At 39.4% G+C, this 19,963-nt stretch overlaps 2 protein-coding genes across 2 annotated transcripts in view; both read left to right on the top strand.

Moving 5' to 3' along the window:
• Nucleotides 1–19,963, top strand: part of crppa (CDP-L-ribitol pyrophosphorylase A) — a 48,404-nt gene that overhangs the window by 21,818 nt on the left and 6,623 nt on the right. Inside the window, exon 9 of the mRNA XM_007569870.2 lies at nucleotides 10,426–10,557. Within this exon, the coding sequence (XP_007569932.1) occupies nucleotides 10,426–10,557 (132 nt within the window). The remainder of the gene's footprint in view (nucleotides 1–10,425; nucleotides 10,558–19,963) is intronic.
• Nucleotides 10,476–19,963, top strand: part of meox2a (mesenchyme homeobox 2a) — a 73,158-nt gene continuing 63,670 nt past the window's right edge. The window contains exon 1 of the mRNA XM_016680643.1: nucleotides 10,476–10,557. The gene's annotated coding sequence lies outside the window, so the exon portion shown is untranslated. The remainder of the gene's footprint in view (nucleotides 10,558–19,963) is intronic.

Genomic DNA, 19,963 nt, shown 5'->3' with positions numbered 1-19,963 from the left:
GGATTTTTGCAAAAAAAAAAGAAGAGACAAAGAAATTTGCTTAATACCTCATTTTATTTCAATGTGATGCCACCAGATTAGCTTTGCAGTTCTTCTCAAGCTCCATCAGGTTGCATGGAAGATCTCTTCAGAAATGCAATCAGGTCTGGACTCTGGCTTTGGACATTCTCAGAGTGGTTCTGATCCTGTGTTGTCCTGCTGACAAATGAATCGTCGCCTCAGTCTGAGGTCAAGAGCGCCCTGGGGCAGGTTTCCAACCAGGCCAGGATGTCTCTAAACATTGCTGCATTCATCTTTCCCTCTGTCTGGACAATTCCTGCTGCTCCAAAACGTCTCCATAACATGATGCTGGCACCACCGTGCTTCGCTGCAGGAACGGTATTGACCCGGTAATGAGCCCTGGTTCCTCCAAACATGACGCCCGGTATTCACTCCAGAGGTTTCAATCTCTGTCTCTTCATACCAGAATCTTGTTTCTTGTGGCCTTAGAGTCCTTCAGGCTCCTTTTATTAAGGAGTGGCCGACCAGCCATAGGAAGAGTCCTGATGGTTTCAAGCTTCTTTCATTTACGAATAATTGAGGTCACAGAGGTCACTGGGACCGCAGAAATGTTTCTGGATTTGGCTCTCAAGACAATCCTGTCTCAGTGGTCTAAAGACAACTCCTTTAATACCAAGCTTAGTTATTACAAGCTTGGTATTAACTCTGGGACCTTTTATAGACAAGTGGGTGTCTTTCCAAAAAAACAGACCAATGGATTAAAAAAAATCCACCCAGACAGTTTTTAACAAATTGATGTTTATTTGGTATCTGGAAAATAAACCTTTTCAAAAGCCTGCTGATTAGTAAGTCACATTCGACTGGCACTGCACCGGCAACCCTAGCCAAGCTGAGCACCGTTACCTAGCAACCCAAATGGAGCTCCATCACTCTTGCATACAGCTGGTTTCCCTTCTGTATGAGCTGTACAATGGCTGCTGGAGGTTTTAGTTGTTGACTTACCATCCAGAAAAGACTTGCTGTATTATTGTTGATTTTGCAGAAGGCTCTACTTCTGCTTTTCAAGGCTGTATAATCGCACATCTGTTTTTAGGTGTTTTTATTTGCGAGTGTAAATGTTAAGTTGGGGGTCATGGCCAGTAGCAGCTCATTTGGATTTAATGTGACAAGAGACCTTAAAACATCTGAAAATAGACAGAACTGACCACAAAAATACTCATTATGTAGGAAAAATTTTGTGAAAAAAAAAAAAATGAACAAATTAATTAATTAGCAAAAAATCTCAAGAATATTTCCACATTGTTATAATGGGGTATTTGTGTTGCAGTTTGTAATAAGGCTGTAACATAAAATATGGAAACATTGAAGCACTGTTGATGCACTGTGTGTGTGTGTCGTTCAGAGATCTTTGTTCCTGTAGCTGAGTTGTACGGTATGCATGCATGTCTGACAGAATAAATGCCCTGAAGTGAGCAGAGCTGCGGTGCTTTGTTTCTTTTTGTGTGGTCTGTAGCTAGCAGTCAATAGGTGACAATAAACCAAAATGACCCGTCGCCATTCTCTGACGGGGGAAATTCTTTTTAAGCATTGTTTGGCCTGAGATGAAGAGGGCGGGTGTAAGCAGACGCTGAATACTGGGGAGAACAAGTTAGGACAAGGGACACCTTCACAATCAGAGGAGAGGAAATAAACACACCCCCATATTTCACCCTGCCAGCACCTGGACCAACAAGTACCTGTTTGATGGTGACAAGAGGTGCGCGGTGATAATTCCCAGAGCCTCTCAAGTGAATGAATTCATTGTGTGTGTGTGTGTTTTTTTTTTTTTAAAGACGTGGAAGGAAGTTCTCATATCTGTCAGTTTGACTAACTGCTTATTGCCTCGGTTGGTGTGCGTTCGCATAAACGACTGGTTCTTTTATCAAGCGAGACATCTGGATAGGAGGTCTAATTTTTATTTTTGTGGAGTCTGCGATGAGCTGATTGTCCTTGATAACTGTTGTGTTTTTATCTAAAGACATGTAATTGTATTTCAGCTGTGTGCCAGCTGGTGAATCATTGCTGTTATATCCGCCAGCTCACTCAGTGAAATCCACTTAGTGTGTAAATCAATCAGCAGCTCAGAGGCACATTGACAACAATACAAGCTGCTAACTAGTTAATGGAAAATGTCTAAATCTGATAATAATTAAAAAATGTGGGTTTGCAAATGAAACTTTTACTATCTCAAAAGATTAGCAAAATAATAAATGTGTTTCTCAGGCAGATTAATTTTAAAAATCATTCTAAATAAATAAAACACATATAGTTCCAGCAATACAAACTGCTTTCATAGTAAATTTTACTGTTGTAAAATAGCATCCAGGTGATATCGCCATGAAAAAGTTGAATATCTTGTTAAGCGGACGTTCCACGATAACTACTTTAACCTCGCTCGAACTTTTTCCGCTTAATTTATGTTACTATTCTCTCCACCTACTGGCAGAGCATTGGTATTACATTGTTTTTCTTCAGGTTTTTAATACAAAATGAAAATATATCTGACAATAAAAACAATATTAAATGTATAACTATATAATCTTTTATATATTGAAGCTTTGATTGTTGGAGATTTTGGTAACGAGGCTGAATCAGGATGCAGGACTGTGGTAAAACAGGACATAGCTTGTTGTAAACTTTACTAACTTCTTTCTAATTAAAAAAAGCAGAGGCAGTAGATATCAGACAGACTGTTAGATTAATCACAAAGCCTTAATTCTCTCATTGGCTTCTTTGTTTTCAGAGACTTTGTCGCAGTCAGCTTGCCTTATAACCGGGGGATTGGAAGCTGCTGTGGCTCTGGCCAATGTTCTCCAAAAAGCTTTTGGAGCTCTGGATATGGTGAGTACTGCTGCAGGATGCCAGCTTTCCATAACTACAGTTACAATGTTTAATGTTTTGCTCACTAATTTGCTTTGAAATCTTCATTTGATGAAATAAGTAGTTTTGTTCCTGCTGCCAGTCCTCCTTGGTGCTTTAACTACTGCTGCTGACTGAATCTCAGAAAGAGCAGGTGCTTTTTATTTTACACTGTTCTCCTTTGTCTCTTCTCATATTCATTAAACTTTCCCAGTCAAAACTTCATGCAGCTCCATGTGGGTGGCCTAGTGGTGGGAGTTGGTATTTACAGTCAGCCGTGTATCAGAGCCTGTCGAAAATGTCCACACTCCATTTTCCCCCTCATTTCTTCCCAAACTCCATCTCTCTCTGATTCAGACGGAAAGAGTGAACTCTGGGAGTTTCCCTGATTAGCTGGGTGTTTATTGATGAATTCTTACCTCCTCCTTAATATTATCTCACTTGTAAAAGACAAATGGTCAATGTTCACCCCTCAGCCTTTCTTTAACATCTGTTTTGAACTCACGGTCCTTTTTCTTGGGTAATCTAAAACAGCGTCCAAATGCAAACAAGTAAAGACTGACAGTTTTTCATATTGGATATGGCTGCACAGACCACATAAACCTTTGATATTTGAAACACTTTTCTGCACCCCAAGAACTGCGGGATTTCCGTTGATCAAGTCTGAAAATCAGAAACCTCCAACTCAGGGCTCTGAAGCTTCAGTCTCAGAGCCTGCAGCCCAGCTACCTTTAGATGAATATCTTTTCAGCACAGTTACATCAAAGATTTTCATCATTAGGAGGACGTAACTCAGGCATTTGATTCAGCTCTGTTGGAGCAGGACTGCATGTTTCTACCTACACTGCAAAGGGATGAAAACTACTCAGGAATAAAAATAGAAACTGCTTTTTGTGAAACATATGAAAGGTAACACGTTCTGCAGCCGTAATGAGAACATGAAACTGATCCCTGGCAGCTGCTGACAGGTTCAGATGGCTGTGATGCAGAAAATGTTAAAAATCTCAAGAACTTAAAGGTCAATGTGACTTTATCAATAACTGCAGGTAGATTTGCCCAATATTAAGAGATATCGCCAAATTATCAATTATCAAAAAGTTGATTGATCTTATAGGTAAGCTTATAAAAATGAGTTTTCTCTTGTATCTAGAGGGTCAACATCTTTCAATATGTTAAACAAAACATTATTTAACATTAGCTGTATAAGAAATACAAAATAAAATTTGATTGACTGAGTATGGAGGAATTTTCCTGCCATAATCCCAGAGCACACATTTTCAGTCTGACAGCAGAACGTCATGTCTTTTGTTCTCAAAACTTTTAATACTTTTGCTTATATTTCTATTTTGAAAGCAGGACTTCATGTCTTTCTTCTCAAAACTTGTAATGATTGCACTCAAAACTTCTCCTCACACTCACACTTAGTCTCTGCTTGGAGCAAATCTTCACTTGCCAAACTTTCTGCTTGCTTGGTGGGATTTTCCTGCCATAATCCAGGAGGAATATTAAGGAATTAAAAGTCAACTAAAAAATTACTTGTAAGTTAGTTTTGTCTTATTTCAGGTTTGCTTAGATATTTGCACTAGAAACTAGACAAAAATACTTGGTAAGATTTTGTGTTTTTGCAGTGCAGTTGTTTGGCATCAATTAGTTGCTACATCATCAAAACTGTACTACTTGAAACAAAATTCAAATATATTTTTTGTTATTTGCACCAGCCTCTTTTCTAGAACAAGGATTTAAACTCTGGAAGCACCAATCTAGAATCTGAGCTCCACTTTTCTTTAGCTTCTTGTAATCCTTGTTGTTCTTTCAGTCATTTGAGATGATTAATTATGTCTTGTCTGTTTTGGGTACGTTATCTTCAGTCACAGTGTCTGGTTGGCTGTCTCCAGTCTGTCAGGATGTGAAAATTTAGAGTCCAGACCTGAACTCCATTGAGAATCTGTGGAATGCACTGAAGAAGACTCGACACAGCAGTCCATCATCGTCAGCTTTGTCAAAAATCCCAAAACTCCTGAAGCTGTTTACTTTGTGACGGGATTTAGAAGCTAACGACAGAACATTCGACCGCTTTTTGTTGGTTTCCGAAACGACTCTCCTCAGATTTCTACTGTATTTTACCACATGTTCACAACACCCTAAGCCGGTCCTCATATTTGGAGACATGTCTCCTTTATCTTGCACATCTGTATTTATCTTCCCTGGATGTAACTGCTGACAGTAGAGATTGGTGGAAGAACACTTTAATGTTCTGCAGTGATCTAAACAGTTCATCGTCCTTTAAACCCGCTCCAAGTCCTTCGTGATCCGGTGCCAGAGCGCGCGCCTCTCGCTGTGCGGTGCTGAACAGAACCTCGGTGATGTATTGGAGCCTCTGTCGGCTCCTTTGGATCGGCTGTCTGGAGAGATTCCCAGCTGCGCTCAGGTGGCCTGTGGGGCCGAGGCTTTCCGGTGTGCCTGTAAGGAACCAGATCCATCCTTTTCACTGGGTTTGGAAAAGAAGGAAGAATAATGGAGGGGATGAAAGACAAGTACAGAAGGCGGAAGATGAAAAATTACTTTTGTCCCAGCGCCATTACGTGGATCTAACACAGGGATAAGCAGTTTGGGTTTGAGTGCAGGTGGAGAAACTGGCGGCGCATGCTAGCAGAGAGGGGAAGACTATGGACTACAATGATTTGGTATTTCTTCAGATTGGGAGGAGAGTTGTCAGTAACATGTAACAGACTGCGAATGTTACGGTAAACATGGTGAGGTCTTTAAAACAGTCTTTCAACCTTCTTTTTGCCACATAATAAAGAGGCATCAATCATATTTTACTCTTAAAAAAGACTGAAACAATAAAATAAATATTTTACAACTTAGTAATTCTGTATCACGTTTCTACAGGCATCCAACCTTCACTGACCGGTTGGTGCTTCAGTCAATGCTGGGAATACCTTAAACCTTTCTTTGAAGCCACAACTCACACCTCTTAGTGTCTGTGTTTGGCATCACAACACCTTCCAGTCCAGTTATTTTCATGCGTGTTAATTATCTGTATTGGTACGTTGCACTTTTACTTGTCCAGCTTTAATGAGTTCTTGTCCAACTGATGAACAAGTCGTTCATCAGTTCAACTTGAAGCTCATGCTAGTTGTTTTCCTCGTCTCCTTAGATCAGCACCGTCCCGCTGTACTTCCAGAAGCAATATTACAGCAGAAATATGTTATGGTTTCAGGTTTCGTTTTAAATTTAAAACTTGCTGCAACTTCAAAGTTCCTGCAGTGTTGAGAGCTTAGTGGTTTCTCTCCAAGCGTGATCTTAAACAAACATGTCTACTTCAGGATTTCACTGCCATCCTGGTTTAAATCATGCCAGTTTCTCTGTTCAAAGCTTGCAAATCTTTTACACTTTGCACTGACCTGATTTTCCTCCATAGACAGTGAGCTGTTATCTATCTCCGCTAGCCCCCAACACATGTTTCCCATAACCATTACACATTTTCTATTGCTTTCCATTACTTCGTTTGGGTAGAACAAACTGTGTTTCAGTGCCAAAGACAGCTTCTGGATGTCTATTATGGTGTTTATTTTATGCAAGCATGACATTTCAGTTTTAGAGCGTAATTAGAAGCAAAACAGAAGAGATGATTGGTAAATGAATTCATTGGGTGACCTGGTTGCTTTATGCCGCCAAGGCCAGAACTCACTGGAAACATCAGTACCTCCATGTTGGGGCTGTTTCTGCATAAAAGCTTTTATAATTCCTGGATGTATCGTGATTTTACTCAGTTTTCAACATAATGTAATTTAACTTGGCTTGCATGTAGTTTTTACTTTTTAATTTTGCGCAAGAAGTAATGTTTTCTGACAGCAAGAGGCGAAAAGAGCAATAGTGACTACAGTCATAGTGAAATGTTTCTGCAGACACAAATGGTTTTAAAGGCCTTTATTAGCAAATAGACCTAATTTATCAGAAGAGTTTATACTTAAAGTGTTTCTTCGTCTTCTGAAGTTGATCTGTTTGTTGGCTTCTGGGCCAAAATTTGAATGTTCAGATCTTTGTTCTGCTTTTATTACATTTCCTGAGACATTGTTGTTCATCATGTTTCCGTGGAGCATTCGGAGGAGTTTCTCTTGCAGAATACTTTCATACCATTCTTCATTTGTTGCGATGTGCTTGTGTCCTTGAATTAGGAAGAGACTGCTAGGCTCTGGTAACCTATTTTATTAACCTCGGTAATTTTTCAACCACATTCAGACATTAACAGATGTTTTCAAGAAGTCCGCTTTATACTTTTCAACTGCAAAATGTTTGTTTCGTTAAGTCTTGTTGACACTTTCTTTTCTAAATAATCATTTCAAATAAAGGAATCCAATGATGTCAAACACATCTGCTTCTCTTTTATTGCAATCAGTCCACTAATCCCTCTAATCAGTCCCCAATGCTCTTTTTTTTACAGAATCACCTGCATGTGATTTATGATTGTAGTGTATTTACTGGATCATCAAGAAAAACACTGTATAAATGTTTGTTTTTTAATAAAATAAATGTCACAAGTAGATAATTTTCTATGCATTGAATATCCATAAATTACCGGACACATTGTGAACTGTTAGCATAAAAGGTAAAGCTGGAGAATTCGCAAAACGCATCATTTGCATTGTATAATGACGAAACCTTTTTTTTCTACTACTGCAGATGACCCATAAACACCAACATATATTCCACAAGAACAGATACGCTCTCTTTCAGGTCTGCAAGAACAAACTGGCATCAGTCTTTTTCTTGCAGCTTGATCCGGACACATCAACTGTGTCTTGCAATTATTAAACAGAAATGCTGCAGCAGGAAGAACCAACAAAACTTCCCAAGAGTTCTGCACTTCAATTTTTGTGAAGTATGAACTGTTCTGCCAGGGAGAACGTTTTTATCTTGTTCTTGCCACCTTGACTAAAAGAACTAGAACAGGCTTATGGAGCAGGCTTAGGCTTTTAATTTCCGTAATCATGTAATTATAAACGGCAGGAAAGCAGGTGGTTGTAACCAAAGGAGTGGAAGGGACGAGAACCAGAAGGTTCCTGAAGCACTGGAGTCAGTTTTTCTCTTGACCTCGAATGCACCAGTCATCATTTGAAGGTCTGAAATATCCCTGCAGGAGCTGAACGTCACGCCAGATCTGATGGGCGACAACGGCAGGTATCTGCTGGAAGACTGGAACTTCATTAAGGTTTCTGTGAGTTTCCCTTTTAATATAATAAAGTTTAAACAACAATTATCTGCACCCATCTTCTTAATGACTGCTTTCCTCGATCTCCAGGTCGATCCATTTTGCCCTTCAGAAGTGGAGGCCTTAATTGTGGCGTTAGAGGCAGAAAACCGAGCTCTTCTCAACCCGGCAGTGATCATCTGGGTGAGTTAGCAGCCGGGACTCTGCAGCCATGTCGACGGCTTTGATATGTGCGTTTTAAAACCGATTTGTTAAGACATTTCCTGAACCTTTATCCTCCAGAACACAATGACCATAAACCTTCAGTCTGTTGAGACTCAAATGGAAGAATTATGTGCAAAAAGTGAATTTTGAATAAGAGCTCCCCTTTAAGTTTGATTTCAAGTCTGATGTCAGTTTGTTTTTCTCTAATTTGTTCTTGATTGAGGCCAATCAAGAACACATTAGAAAGGTTGTATAAAAGTGTTATTTTTATTCTGCAGATCTGGCCGTATAATCAGGCCTTGCTGTGGCTGCAGAGTGTTGTTAATCATGATTGATTTCAAAAGAGAAAGCAATTATAGTTTATGAGCCTAAGTGGTTCAGATATTTTAAAATAATGACTTTTTTCACATTGTTGTCATCTGAACCACTCGTTGTTACAGCCAAAGAACAAAACCCACAGCGACGCTTCTGCAGTTTCAGGAGGAGGAACCTTCATCTCTTCATCTAAAGAAGCCAGTCTAAACTTTTTAACTTTCCTCCCCAGATGACCAAAATCTTGGAAACCTGTTCCCAGCTTTGGAACATGTGCTCAAAAAACACGTTACATAAAACCACTCTAATGAAATGAGTGCAAATGTCACAGAGTGTTATTTTTATTGCAGATTTAGTCACTGACGGCTTCATTAGCAGAGCATCCACCGCTGTCTGTCACAGCAAGACCAAATACATTCTGTCCTTAACCTTAAAGGCAAACTGAGCCGTCTGCGGTTTATTTATTCATTTCAAGGCTGTTTATCTTTAGCTTATATGTGAAAAGTTTATTTGCATATGTAACAGCTCTTGTTTGTCTTGGGTTGGAAGCAGAGACGGTAAGACGTTCTGAGAATTTGGTCGTTATAAGTGCAGCTGGGCCTTGAGCTGATGTGGCTGCAAACAAAGTCAGGAGACAAATAAACGAGCTGGACACTCTGTTCCAGTGACAAATGATCGGCTGGGAGGCTGAGATACTAATCATGAGTTTTATTAATATTTTAGTCAGCTTTTATTGATAAAAATTCTCTTTTATTGCATGAAGATGAATCCAAGCAAGAATACGAAGCTGCTTCTAGTAGAGGGAGATCAGATTAAGTCCTATGAAGCTATTTAGCTGCTTCACATTCAGGCCTTCAGAAATAAAAGCTGAGGATTAATCCAGAAACCTTCCAACAGAAAACAGGTTATTCATGGTTTTTACCTGACAGTGAGAAGATCTGCACTTTCAGTGAGAAATTTTTATGGGCTTGAATGTAATATTAATTTCAGTCCTTTAATTATGCTTTTAAAATATTTACTTTTCAGCACGGTCAACTTGTACATTAAACAACTTTGGCAGAATATCACCTGTGATTTGATGCAATAGTTTGAATTTTTACTGGCTTCATCCAAGCAATGCCGACTGAAATTTGCATATCCACCAGATCAACACCTGGATTACTAAAACCAGGGATTTTTTTTTAACAAGACATTTTGTTAGTCTTCCCAAAAACATCAACAAATGAAAAGCGTTGAGCACTGCTAGCTAAAAAGTGCAAACCCTAAAGCACCAGCCCTAAGCATTAGTTCTGCTGACGCTAAAGCTCTTTGCTAGCATGGTATTATTATCAACATGGTTGAATTAGAAAAAAAAAAAAAAACATGGTTAATATGAATCATTACAATCAAAAGTTAAATGACCCATCAGTCATTTAAATTCGTCGTTTTCACCTGATTTTGGACGAATCTGTTCATTTATTCTGCTCTGAAAAATGTTTTCTTTTCATTCTTCAGTATCTTTTGTTCCCCCCATGTTTTTATATTGGGACAGATTTGTGTGCAGTTCAGGCCCAGCATGGCTCAGGGCATAAAATCCTTATAATTTGCTCAATAATCCGTCTTAAAATGTGAGGTTGATATTAAAATAGATTGAAATAATTATGTGTTTAAAGAAAAACAACTGACAGCTTTGAATTCTTTCTCCTAATTAGCTGAGACGTTTCAAGGATAACATCTGTCTGTGGGATTATTTTGGAAATAAAATAAAGCAAAATAACCTGTCCCTGTTTTTCTAAAATATATATTTTTTTAAATAGATGCATTTGAGTGTCACAGAGGAGCCGTCTACCAGCCGGAGAGCGACGGAGTCTGCTGCTCTGATTGACCTGGCCTCAACAGCTAAGCTCCGAAATATTCTTCTCTACGGCATCCGGCTTCATCAGCCCGAGGTAAGGGCTTTGTCTTTTCACACTTCCCTTTTTTTCTTTTGTTTCGTTTCATTAGGAGCGCTCAGACTTCCTGAGGAATGCACATTTAGGGAGAGGCCAAACAAAACAAGATGGGAAACGTCTTTTAAAGTGTTTTGTTCGAATGTCTTGGCTTCAGGCAAGGTTGCTGTCTTTATCGTCCGTATGAGCAAAGTTCTGCTCGCCACCTTTTGTGTGCAAGTGGGAAAAGGTGTCGGCCAATCTGTGTGAATCAAAGGACAGGATATCAGCGTTCTTCCTTTCCGACGCCTGAACTGAAAGCCAGAGAGATAAAACGGACGGGAAGGTGTTTTAGGTGTAGCTTCATGTAGGCCAAGCCACTTCGTTTGAACCTTGTGTTGTGGGAATCCTCTGCGAAGCCAGACAAGCTCACACTGAGATCATTAAAGTGGATGTTGCTGACCTAAAATCCATGAGATACGACTCAGTAATTACAGGATTGCTTAAATTTTGAAATATTCATCTTTCAGTGGGAGAAGAGTCTGGTTTCAGGCAACCAGAGCTATCAAATAAAAATTAGCTTCTTTAAGCCAGATTTGTGCAGGAAACCCAAGACAAATGTTGAATATTCATGACTTCTTTGGCCTTACATTTGACATTCAGCAAGATTTATGTCCATGGCTGATTGCAGTCTTATGACAAATGAGGCTTTACTGGCAGCTGCAGGACTTTACATATCAGTGCTAACAGCGTCGAAGCCTCAGGCGAGGAGATGTTTTAGCAGGTCGGGTTTACTCAAACCTTCTGTACTGAAAGGTTATGTATGATAACTTTTACAACACTTACTTTTGATTTATTTTAGACAAAATCATTGGACAAGAAAGGAAATGGCTAAAAGTTGGCTACAAAGTTAGCCGAAAGGACGATGTTGTGTTTGGAAAATGAAACATAATCGGCTTCAAATCCAAAACAAAAGTAGTGATAACAAACTCCTCCAGTCAAATTTGACTTATCTGGTGATTTATTATGTTTATAGTGAGGAGGAAGAAGCCTTTGGGACTTGTAGCTTGAAGACTTAACAGACTGGCAGAAAATCAGGCTGTGCTCAAATAGGCGTAATTTCTTTTCCCATCCTGGCCAGCTTTGTTGTTTGGATGTGCATTAGCTAATGCTAGACATGTGGCCAATTATGAGACAATAAGTCTGCTGTCGCTTATTTTGGCTGTGACACACCTAGTTATTGCTAAATGTTGAAGGAAAGAACATTTGCAAAAAGCAGTTAGCAATCCGCAGACATTAGTAATGTTTTTTTTTTTTTTTTTCTGAAAGTGCTCACTTAAAAAGTAAAAACAGAGCTAATATAACGTAGGGCTGAAAAACGTATAAGCGATATAAACATTCCTCATCAGTCTATCAACAGTCATCGGTTATGATTATTGATAGATGGTTTTAATCATTATTTTTATGAAATACTGTGGCAAAATCTTTTAACTGCTCCTGCGCGAGTTACTCAACAGGTGGTTGCTAGGTAACTAAAGAATGAGTGAGTTGCTAGGTAACCAAAGAGTGAGGGAGTTGCTAGGTAACCAAAGAGTGAGGGAGTTGCTAGGTAACCAAAGAGTGAGTGAGTTAATTGGTAACCAAATAGTGAGTGAGTTGCTAGGTAGCCAAAGAGTGAGCGAGTTGCTAGGTAACCAAAGAGTGAGCGAGTTGCTAGGTAACTAAAGAGTGAGCTAGTTAGTTGACTCCACCAACCTCGCCGAGCGGCTACAGGCTTTCCTCCAGCGTCGCGTTGTTCCCTCCTTTATTGCAGGATTCTTGTTGTGCCAAGGAAAAATGTTTTAAAAATATTTATCCACTGCGAAAACTAGGGCTTCAACTAATGATTATTTTATTAATCGATTGTTCTATCAATTATTCTTACAATTCGTCGGCAGATTTTTCATTTAACCACTTAAGCCTTTTTTCACAAAATTAGAAATAATTCAGTTACTTTTTAGAGAATCAGAAAATACAAGTGTTATTGTCTGAATTTCAACAACATAGCATTCCATTAATGAATGATTGATTATTTTCAGCAAATAATGTATCTGTAGTGAAAATACTTATATGCATATTGTCTATTAAAATGTTGATTAGTTTTTGGATTAGAAAATAGACAGTAAAAGATGATTAATATGATTTTTTTTACAGCATTTGAGTATGTTATATGTACAGTTTTGGCTTATTTACTGCTCTGAGTATGTTGTTGTTTGAGCAAATTGAATCTTTTTGAGTCTGTTTGCTCCAATTAACTATTAATCAATTACTTATTTAGTTGATGATAAATTCAATATGTCGAATTATTCTCTATTAATTTGATTAATTGTTTCAGCTCTAGTATAAACCTGTGGAAAAACTGATTGGTTTATTTATACTAATAAAAGTTGTTTTCTACAGAAATCCTTGTGAATATTAGAACTGTGGGTTTTAAAATGTGGACATAAATTGGGTCTTATATATATATATATATATATGCAACACGCTGCTGTCCCACATATGAGTTTGATTCTGGCGTCAGATGTTGGACGTCGTGGTTTCCCTCAGAATTATGGAGACTAATGCTGATAATTTGTCAAGCTGTTCCCCTCCTCTGACAGGACAGAGAAAATGATAAAACAGGATTGGAAAGAGATGATGTGTGTTTCGCCATGATAAAATGCTTCAGCCTGAGATAGTGGAACAGAGAACAGGCTAATATAAATCACTGCTAACCTTTTGTTGTAATGAAGATAACTTCTCCCAGATGCCTTTATTAGATAATGTTTTTAGAAATCTGTTAAAATCACCCCAGAAATCTGTAATGAGTAGTTAATCAATTCCTCGATGTGTGAGCCTTGAAGGGACTGAGAAAGTCATTCTTCTGTTCGATCTCATGAGAACTAATACGTTGTGAGTTCCACTGGACAACAAAATCTGGATTACATTTTCTGTTCTTGGCAAAGGCCGACCTGGTTTTCTGCTGGAAGTGTCAACACATATTTTCTTTTGGATTTCGGAGCAAGCTGTAAATACTTAATGATGCTGCTGTCCAGACATCTGCACAGTGGAAGTTAATTTTTTGATACACAGTTGTATCTGTAAATGTGCTTCTCTAAAGCCGCTGCTTTCACATCGAACGCGATTTGACAAAGGTTGACATGGTGTTTGGAGTAACAGGCTTTGCCAGTTGGGTTTGTCTGATAAAATCAAAGCGGGATGAAATCGATCCGTGGCGAGGGACTTTCTTTTCTCCACCTCTGATCGTCATCATTCCTACATCCTCCACAATAGTTTTGTGGACATTCTCTGCTTCAGGTAAATAAAGATGCATGCCAGGAAGACGTCTTGACAGAGGTAATGTGGAGCCTCGTCCTCCGTGTACATAGAGAAGAATTTGTTGATGGAGCTGAAACGAAAAGCTCAGGTCGGCCCGAGTATTAGGTATTTTATTTACACACATGTGGCCCAGTTACAGCTGTAGAGATGACATGTGGAGCTGTCTTAGCTGGGTTTCTTGTTTTAAGAACTCTCAATATTGAAAATGCAATTAATAGTAGGCACATTGATGAATAAACAGCTCTCGCTCGCTTCCTCACCTCTCTGTCGTCTTTCACTGCCAATGCCGTTTTCTTGAAAACAGTTTCTTCTAGTTATTATTCTATATTCTGAATATGTTTTTTGTTCGAACAGTTGAGTTACTTCTATAAAATCTATTTCTCTCAAGGGTTGTGGAAATTGTTTTCCCCTTTTTGCCACCATTTTTGTTTGCTTTAGATCGATGGGATTACGGACGCACCGTGTCCAACAGCAAGCTGCCAATGTTGGCCTGTAAGAGGAGAAAGAGATTATTGCGTCATGCGCATCTCGCAGCATTCTCTCTTAAACTACCTGTGATCAAAGCCCTTCTCTGGAGCTTTTCTCCATTTGTTGTTGCGTCTCTGAAAATGCCCACAAGCCAAACATCAGATGTGTGAAAGTCCAGAGACGTTGGCTGGGAAACACTCAAGACACCGGATCCTGGTACGCTGAGGTGATGTTGTGAAAACGCTGACGGTAAAAACTATCAGTGTCTGTGCCTGTGACAGGAAGTAAATGTCATAGGATCTGTTCCTCCACAGGGTCCTGGTGACTTGTCTTCTGCTGAAAAGGGAGTTGTCACCGTGATATATGGGTGTTGTAATCCCTGCAGTGAGAGAGCCCTGATGTTTTCCCAACCCCATATTTCCTCCTCCTCAAAGAGCCCGGACCAGGATTTCTGAACCTGAGAAGAGATTAGGAAGAAAGGGAGGGAAAAGTAAAGGAGAGGGAGAGAAAGGCCTATTCTCCTCTACCTGTTTGGATCGAGGCCTGAAAGGAGACAAGTGAAACCGTACACGACCTGCCAAAGATGCTGCTGCAGTCGTAGCCTCACTGAGGAAGACATTTTCTCCAGCTATTCCACTGAATGAGCCGCACATGTCGGAGACTGAATTTCTGGGCATTTATCATATCTTTTACCATTTATTGAAACAACTTATCATTGTCTTGCTAATTGTTAATGTTAAAAAATCTGATTAAATTTTATTTTTACAATTGTTTTTGCAATGAAAGCATCAATAAACATCAGTAAATTTAAAAATATGATTAGATGAATCCTTTATGTGCAATTTAAGTATATAAATCCAAGTTCTTTAAGTAACTGGAATCCTAAAGAATCCTATTTGAAATGGGAATGATTTTCCAGAGTAGTGCTGTTGTAAATGATTATTTTAGTAATCAAGAGTTATATCGATTATTCTGACGATTAATCGAGTAATCGAAAAACTCAGGCAGAAGTGAGAGCGTTGCGCAACACAAATAATCACCCAGCTGGAACACGGAACGCTAAATAATTAAACATAATTTAACGTGAGAAAATGATTATTTTAGTAATCAAGAGTTATATCGATTATTCTGACGATTAATCGAGTAATCGAAAAACTCAGGCAGAAGTGAGAGCGTTGCGCAACACAAATAATCACCCAGCTGGAACACGGTGCGCTAAATAATTAAACATAATTTAACGAAGCTTCGAGGCAGGTAATTTGCCTCCAGGAGTTTTGATAATCGAGGAACTCAAATCATTCGAGGAATCGTAACGGCCCTAATCCAGAGCAGGATCTGTTCGCTGTGCCATGCAGTGACCATCGGACAGTTACTTAAAAAAACAGGTAATAGTTTTTCATTGTTTTTATCATAATCATAATATTACCACAAAATATTATATGATATAATTCTGAAATCTGTATCACCCAACAACAGGATGTTACTACTGGCAGAAAAGACAAAGAAGAAGACAGGAAGTGATAGGAGGCAGCATCATTTTTAATGACTTATTCATTAAACCACAGATTTGCTAAACTAAATTTTTTCAGCATTAGCAGAATGTCATGCCAGAATTTTGCTCATATTAGTAATGGAGTCGCAGCTCCTGCGGGATCCTTGCTTCTCCACGCAGACTGAAAAACAGGCGTCGTCCACCTCCGTGCACTTGCAGAACGCTGCAGAGAGAGTCATGGAGAAACCTTCACTGCTGTGACATGTGCTTGGTATCAACGTTTATCTTCCCTGCTGAGAAGGCTCCAGATGCGGGGTGGTATGTGTGAAACTTGACCGCTAGAGTTGGCTTCGAGGAATTAGACATACCAGAGCGGTGTTTATTCAGCTTTGATTTCTTAGATTAGAAAGACCAGAAGGCGCTCCCTGTTTGGGCTGAGGAGACTTCGCTCAGACGACCAGGAGATGCCTCCCCAAGCGGGGATTTGTATGTCAAACAGATGGCGTGAGCTCCGGGAAGATTAATGCTCGCCGCTCTTAACAATCAGTTTGTAAACAGTCAATCACGGAGGCTGTGTGTGAGCATGCATGTAAACCCGTTATGCCACTTGGTCTCGGAATGTTTTTGGCCACCCACAGATCATGGACTTCATTTAGGTCAGTGAATCCCTTTGCTTTCACCTTTTAGCTCTGCTGCTGCAGTCTTGGTGCAACTCAAAATCGTCGTAAAAACTAAGAAATATTTAGAGGTTACAAATTAAAGCACAATCTGCCTTAACAGAGGAGACGCTGTAGAGCAACGGTGTCCAAAGTCCTCTAGGGTCGGAATACTGCAGGTTTTTGTAACAGAGAAGGATGCACACATTTTCAAATATTTTAGAATAAAACAATTGTAGCCTGCATGTGTATTCAAACTCCTTTTACACTTAAAGATAATCCAGTTTGCCTAATTAGTAAATAACAAAGAGCTAAATGAACATTAACAACCTGTTTTTAGCTCCATCCATCTTCCCTGCCCCTGCTGAAGGAAAACATCCCCACAGCATGATACCTCCACCACCCTGTTTTGCTGCAGAGATTGTTTGTTCAGGATATTTTCTGCACATAGGCCATGGATTTAGGCCATGAAGGCTAAAGTTATGTTTTTCTATTATTATTTTTTATCTGTTCAGTTACAAACTGAACATGCAAACATTTTCTTAAAACAAACAAAATCAGATTTTTGAAGAAAAAGAACATTTTAGATTCAAAATATAAAAAAGGATCTTGCACAGTTGTGTTTTTCTAGGACAGGACTACAGTGCCCTATTTTTTTTTTTTTTTTTTTTTTTTTGGAGGCCGTTATAAGAAGGAAGGACTTCATAATTTAAACCTCTTTATAACTTCTGTCTGCTGTGTCATTTGGTCTTCATACTGCTGCTTGTTCATTTAATAATTGCATTGAAAAAGGTGTTAACAGGAGATTTTTTTTTACAGAATTTGATCCAAATGAATCCAAAATTATTCCACTGAATTTGACACAAAGAAGGATTTTTTTATATCATGAATACAAATATGTATTTTTATACAGTTTTGTCTTAATTAATGCTCTGATTATGTTTGTTCAGCAAGTGGCCTGTTTTTAGTTTAACAATTAATCAATTACTAAATTAGTTTTACATTTTATGTTAAAAATGTACATTAACCCTTCATTTAACTTTTTAAATGTCAGATTTTTGAGATTGCTCACATTGGAACAGAAAAATGCTGTCTGTTCCCCCTCTGCTGTTTAGTCTGTGGCATGCTGGTATTTTGACAACAGTACAAAAACACAGTGTTGCACCTCTGTTTGTGTGTTCAGCTCACAGTGATGACAATCTCCTGCTTGCATCAGGGGTGGAACTGAGGACACTAATCCAGAATGTGTGCCGCTGAAAAATCAGGCTCTAACAAAGGTCGTTTTTTGTAAAATGCTCCTGCATCTGCAGCTGACCTCCGATGCCCCGCGGGTGGAGCGCTCCTGGCTTCCCTGGGTAAGGGATACAGGATACAGTGTGATAAGTAAACGAGGCATCCGCTGAGACTGTGTGTGGTTGTGTACCCAACCCGTGCCTTCATGCTTTCATACCTCTGAATCTAAGGTCCCATTGTCCGGCTCTCTGTTTTGAGGTTCGTCTTTCAGTGATGTGAATTCAAACAGAGTCGTCTCTCATCAGAGCTTGTTTAAAAAACTTCTCACTGAGGGGATCCAGAGGAAATACAGACCTGCTCAGTGTCCTGGGTAAACAGAACGAGAGGACCTGTTAGACGTGACTTTTGTTTGTCCGATCCAGACAGGATATTTTGGAAACCCGCACTGAAAGAGCTAAATCACTGTACCATGAAGGGGCTGTGTGGCAGCATTTGTTCGCCGAGAGATTTAGAAAGCAGGTAAAAAGAAAAAATGCAGAAGCTAAATCTGCTGGGCTCTTTGGACCTTTGGAAAATGTGAGGATGCTGCATGAAAGTAGTCTGCATTTTCCTACATTACAGTCATTTTCAGATGAAGCGAGGCAGACTCTGAGGCAGCGGATCTGAATACTTTGGCAAAATTCAATAAAACGCATTCCGCTGAGACACTTCATGATTATGTTTCTGTCATCTCATGTCAGCTTCAGCTGTCTGTCTCTCAGCTTGGCTCCGACCAACTCCTGTGTTTATAGCTCTGTGCTCTGATAGTAGAGGAGTAAATAGTCAGATGCTTCCAACTCCAATTTACAAGTGAAGACAAGAAAAACCTCATAGACAAGATGTGTGTCTTTTTGTAAAACAGTTTACAGACCTGCTCTACAGTCTTCAGACATTATGCGCGCTAAATGTGTAGTATTAATAAGCTATATTAGCTGTATTAATGTGCATAAATAAATCAGAATCAGCTTTATTTGCTGCTAAAGCATTTAACTGCCAGAGTGAGGAAACAAATACAGGTGCTATATTTCATTAGAACGAGAATGTTTCCATCGTTTGTTGACGGCCAGGTGTTTTCACAGTCCAGTTCGATTGGGGACCAAAATTGCAACATTTGTTACATTTTCAGCTGCTGTGATTCGGTTTCACACTGCACTGTCAAACAATCCAAACTCATTAAAAACAACCTGTTCCCCCTCCTCGCCTGTGGCGCCAAGAACCACTGAAGGAGTCAACATCAAGAAGACGCTGAGCGCCACTTCCTTCTTCACATGAACAAAAATGGCGTAGCAGCATCAGATCTTAGCGGTTGTAGTATTTCTCTTTTGTCTTTGGCAAAAACCAACAAGCCATTTCTCCTGCTCACGTGTTTTGTTTCGGTTGTATTTACCCAGAATGCCCTGCGTTATAATCTCCTTTCTGCTTTTAGAGTAGCCTCTGGTCCGCTTGACATTCACACATGTATTCGAACTGCACCAGAGTTCACTTCAACTGGACTGAGGTTTTCAGGCGAACCAAAGTTTGCTTTTTGGTCGGCATCAGAGTTTGATTGTGCACTCACACCTCCTCAAACAAAATGAACACTGATGTTTTCTCCTTTTTATTGTCAAAAAGTCTTGGTTTGCTTAAAGCACTGGCAAAACCCCACCTTGCTCTTACTGCTCTAATCATGTGAATAGTTTTGTTTGCTAAGCTGGGTGTATTGTCACTCCCTCATTAACAATAATTACATAAAAACCTTCCTACTCTAACCTTATTGAAAGTTTAGGTGTTCATTCACTACTTTTCTGTCAAGAAATCAGTTTATCAAGGTCTAAATAAATCAACCCCTGGTCATTAAATTACATACATAATTTAAATAACCCTATCTGACTCCAGTACCTCCAAGCCAAACATATCGGTGTTTACAAAATGTCATCTGAGCCTCGCCAGCCGTGTAAAAGTCGGGGCTCTCACTGACCAGTAACTGAACCTGGGGCCTCTGTTCTCAGTTCAGCCCCCCAGCTACTGCCTGTCTTCAGTAAGAGGAAGCGAGCCCAACGACCACAAAACCCACTCAGGGATGAGCTGTCACAATCCCTGAAACACAATCTTTGCGCAGACTAATGCAACGGGTGTTTTTACCAGGATTGTATCGCTGGGCTTCAGGAGCACTCAGGTCGTTTGGGGAGAATTTGTCAGAGAA

Source organism: Poecilia formosa, unplaced genomic scaffold (assembly GCF_000485575.1).
Source record: "Poecilia formosa unplaced genomic scaffold, Poecilia_formosa-5.1.2 Scaffold250, whole genome shotgun sequence".
NCBI classification, from domain to species: domain Eukaryota; kingdom Metazoa; phylum Chordata; class Actinopteri; order Cyprinodontiformes; family Poeciliidae; genus Poecilia; species Poecilia formosa.
The sequence above is the reverse complement of the archived record's forward strand: the minus strand, read 5'-3'. Positions and strand labels throughout refer to the sequence as shown.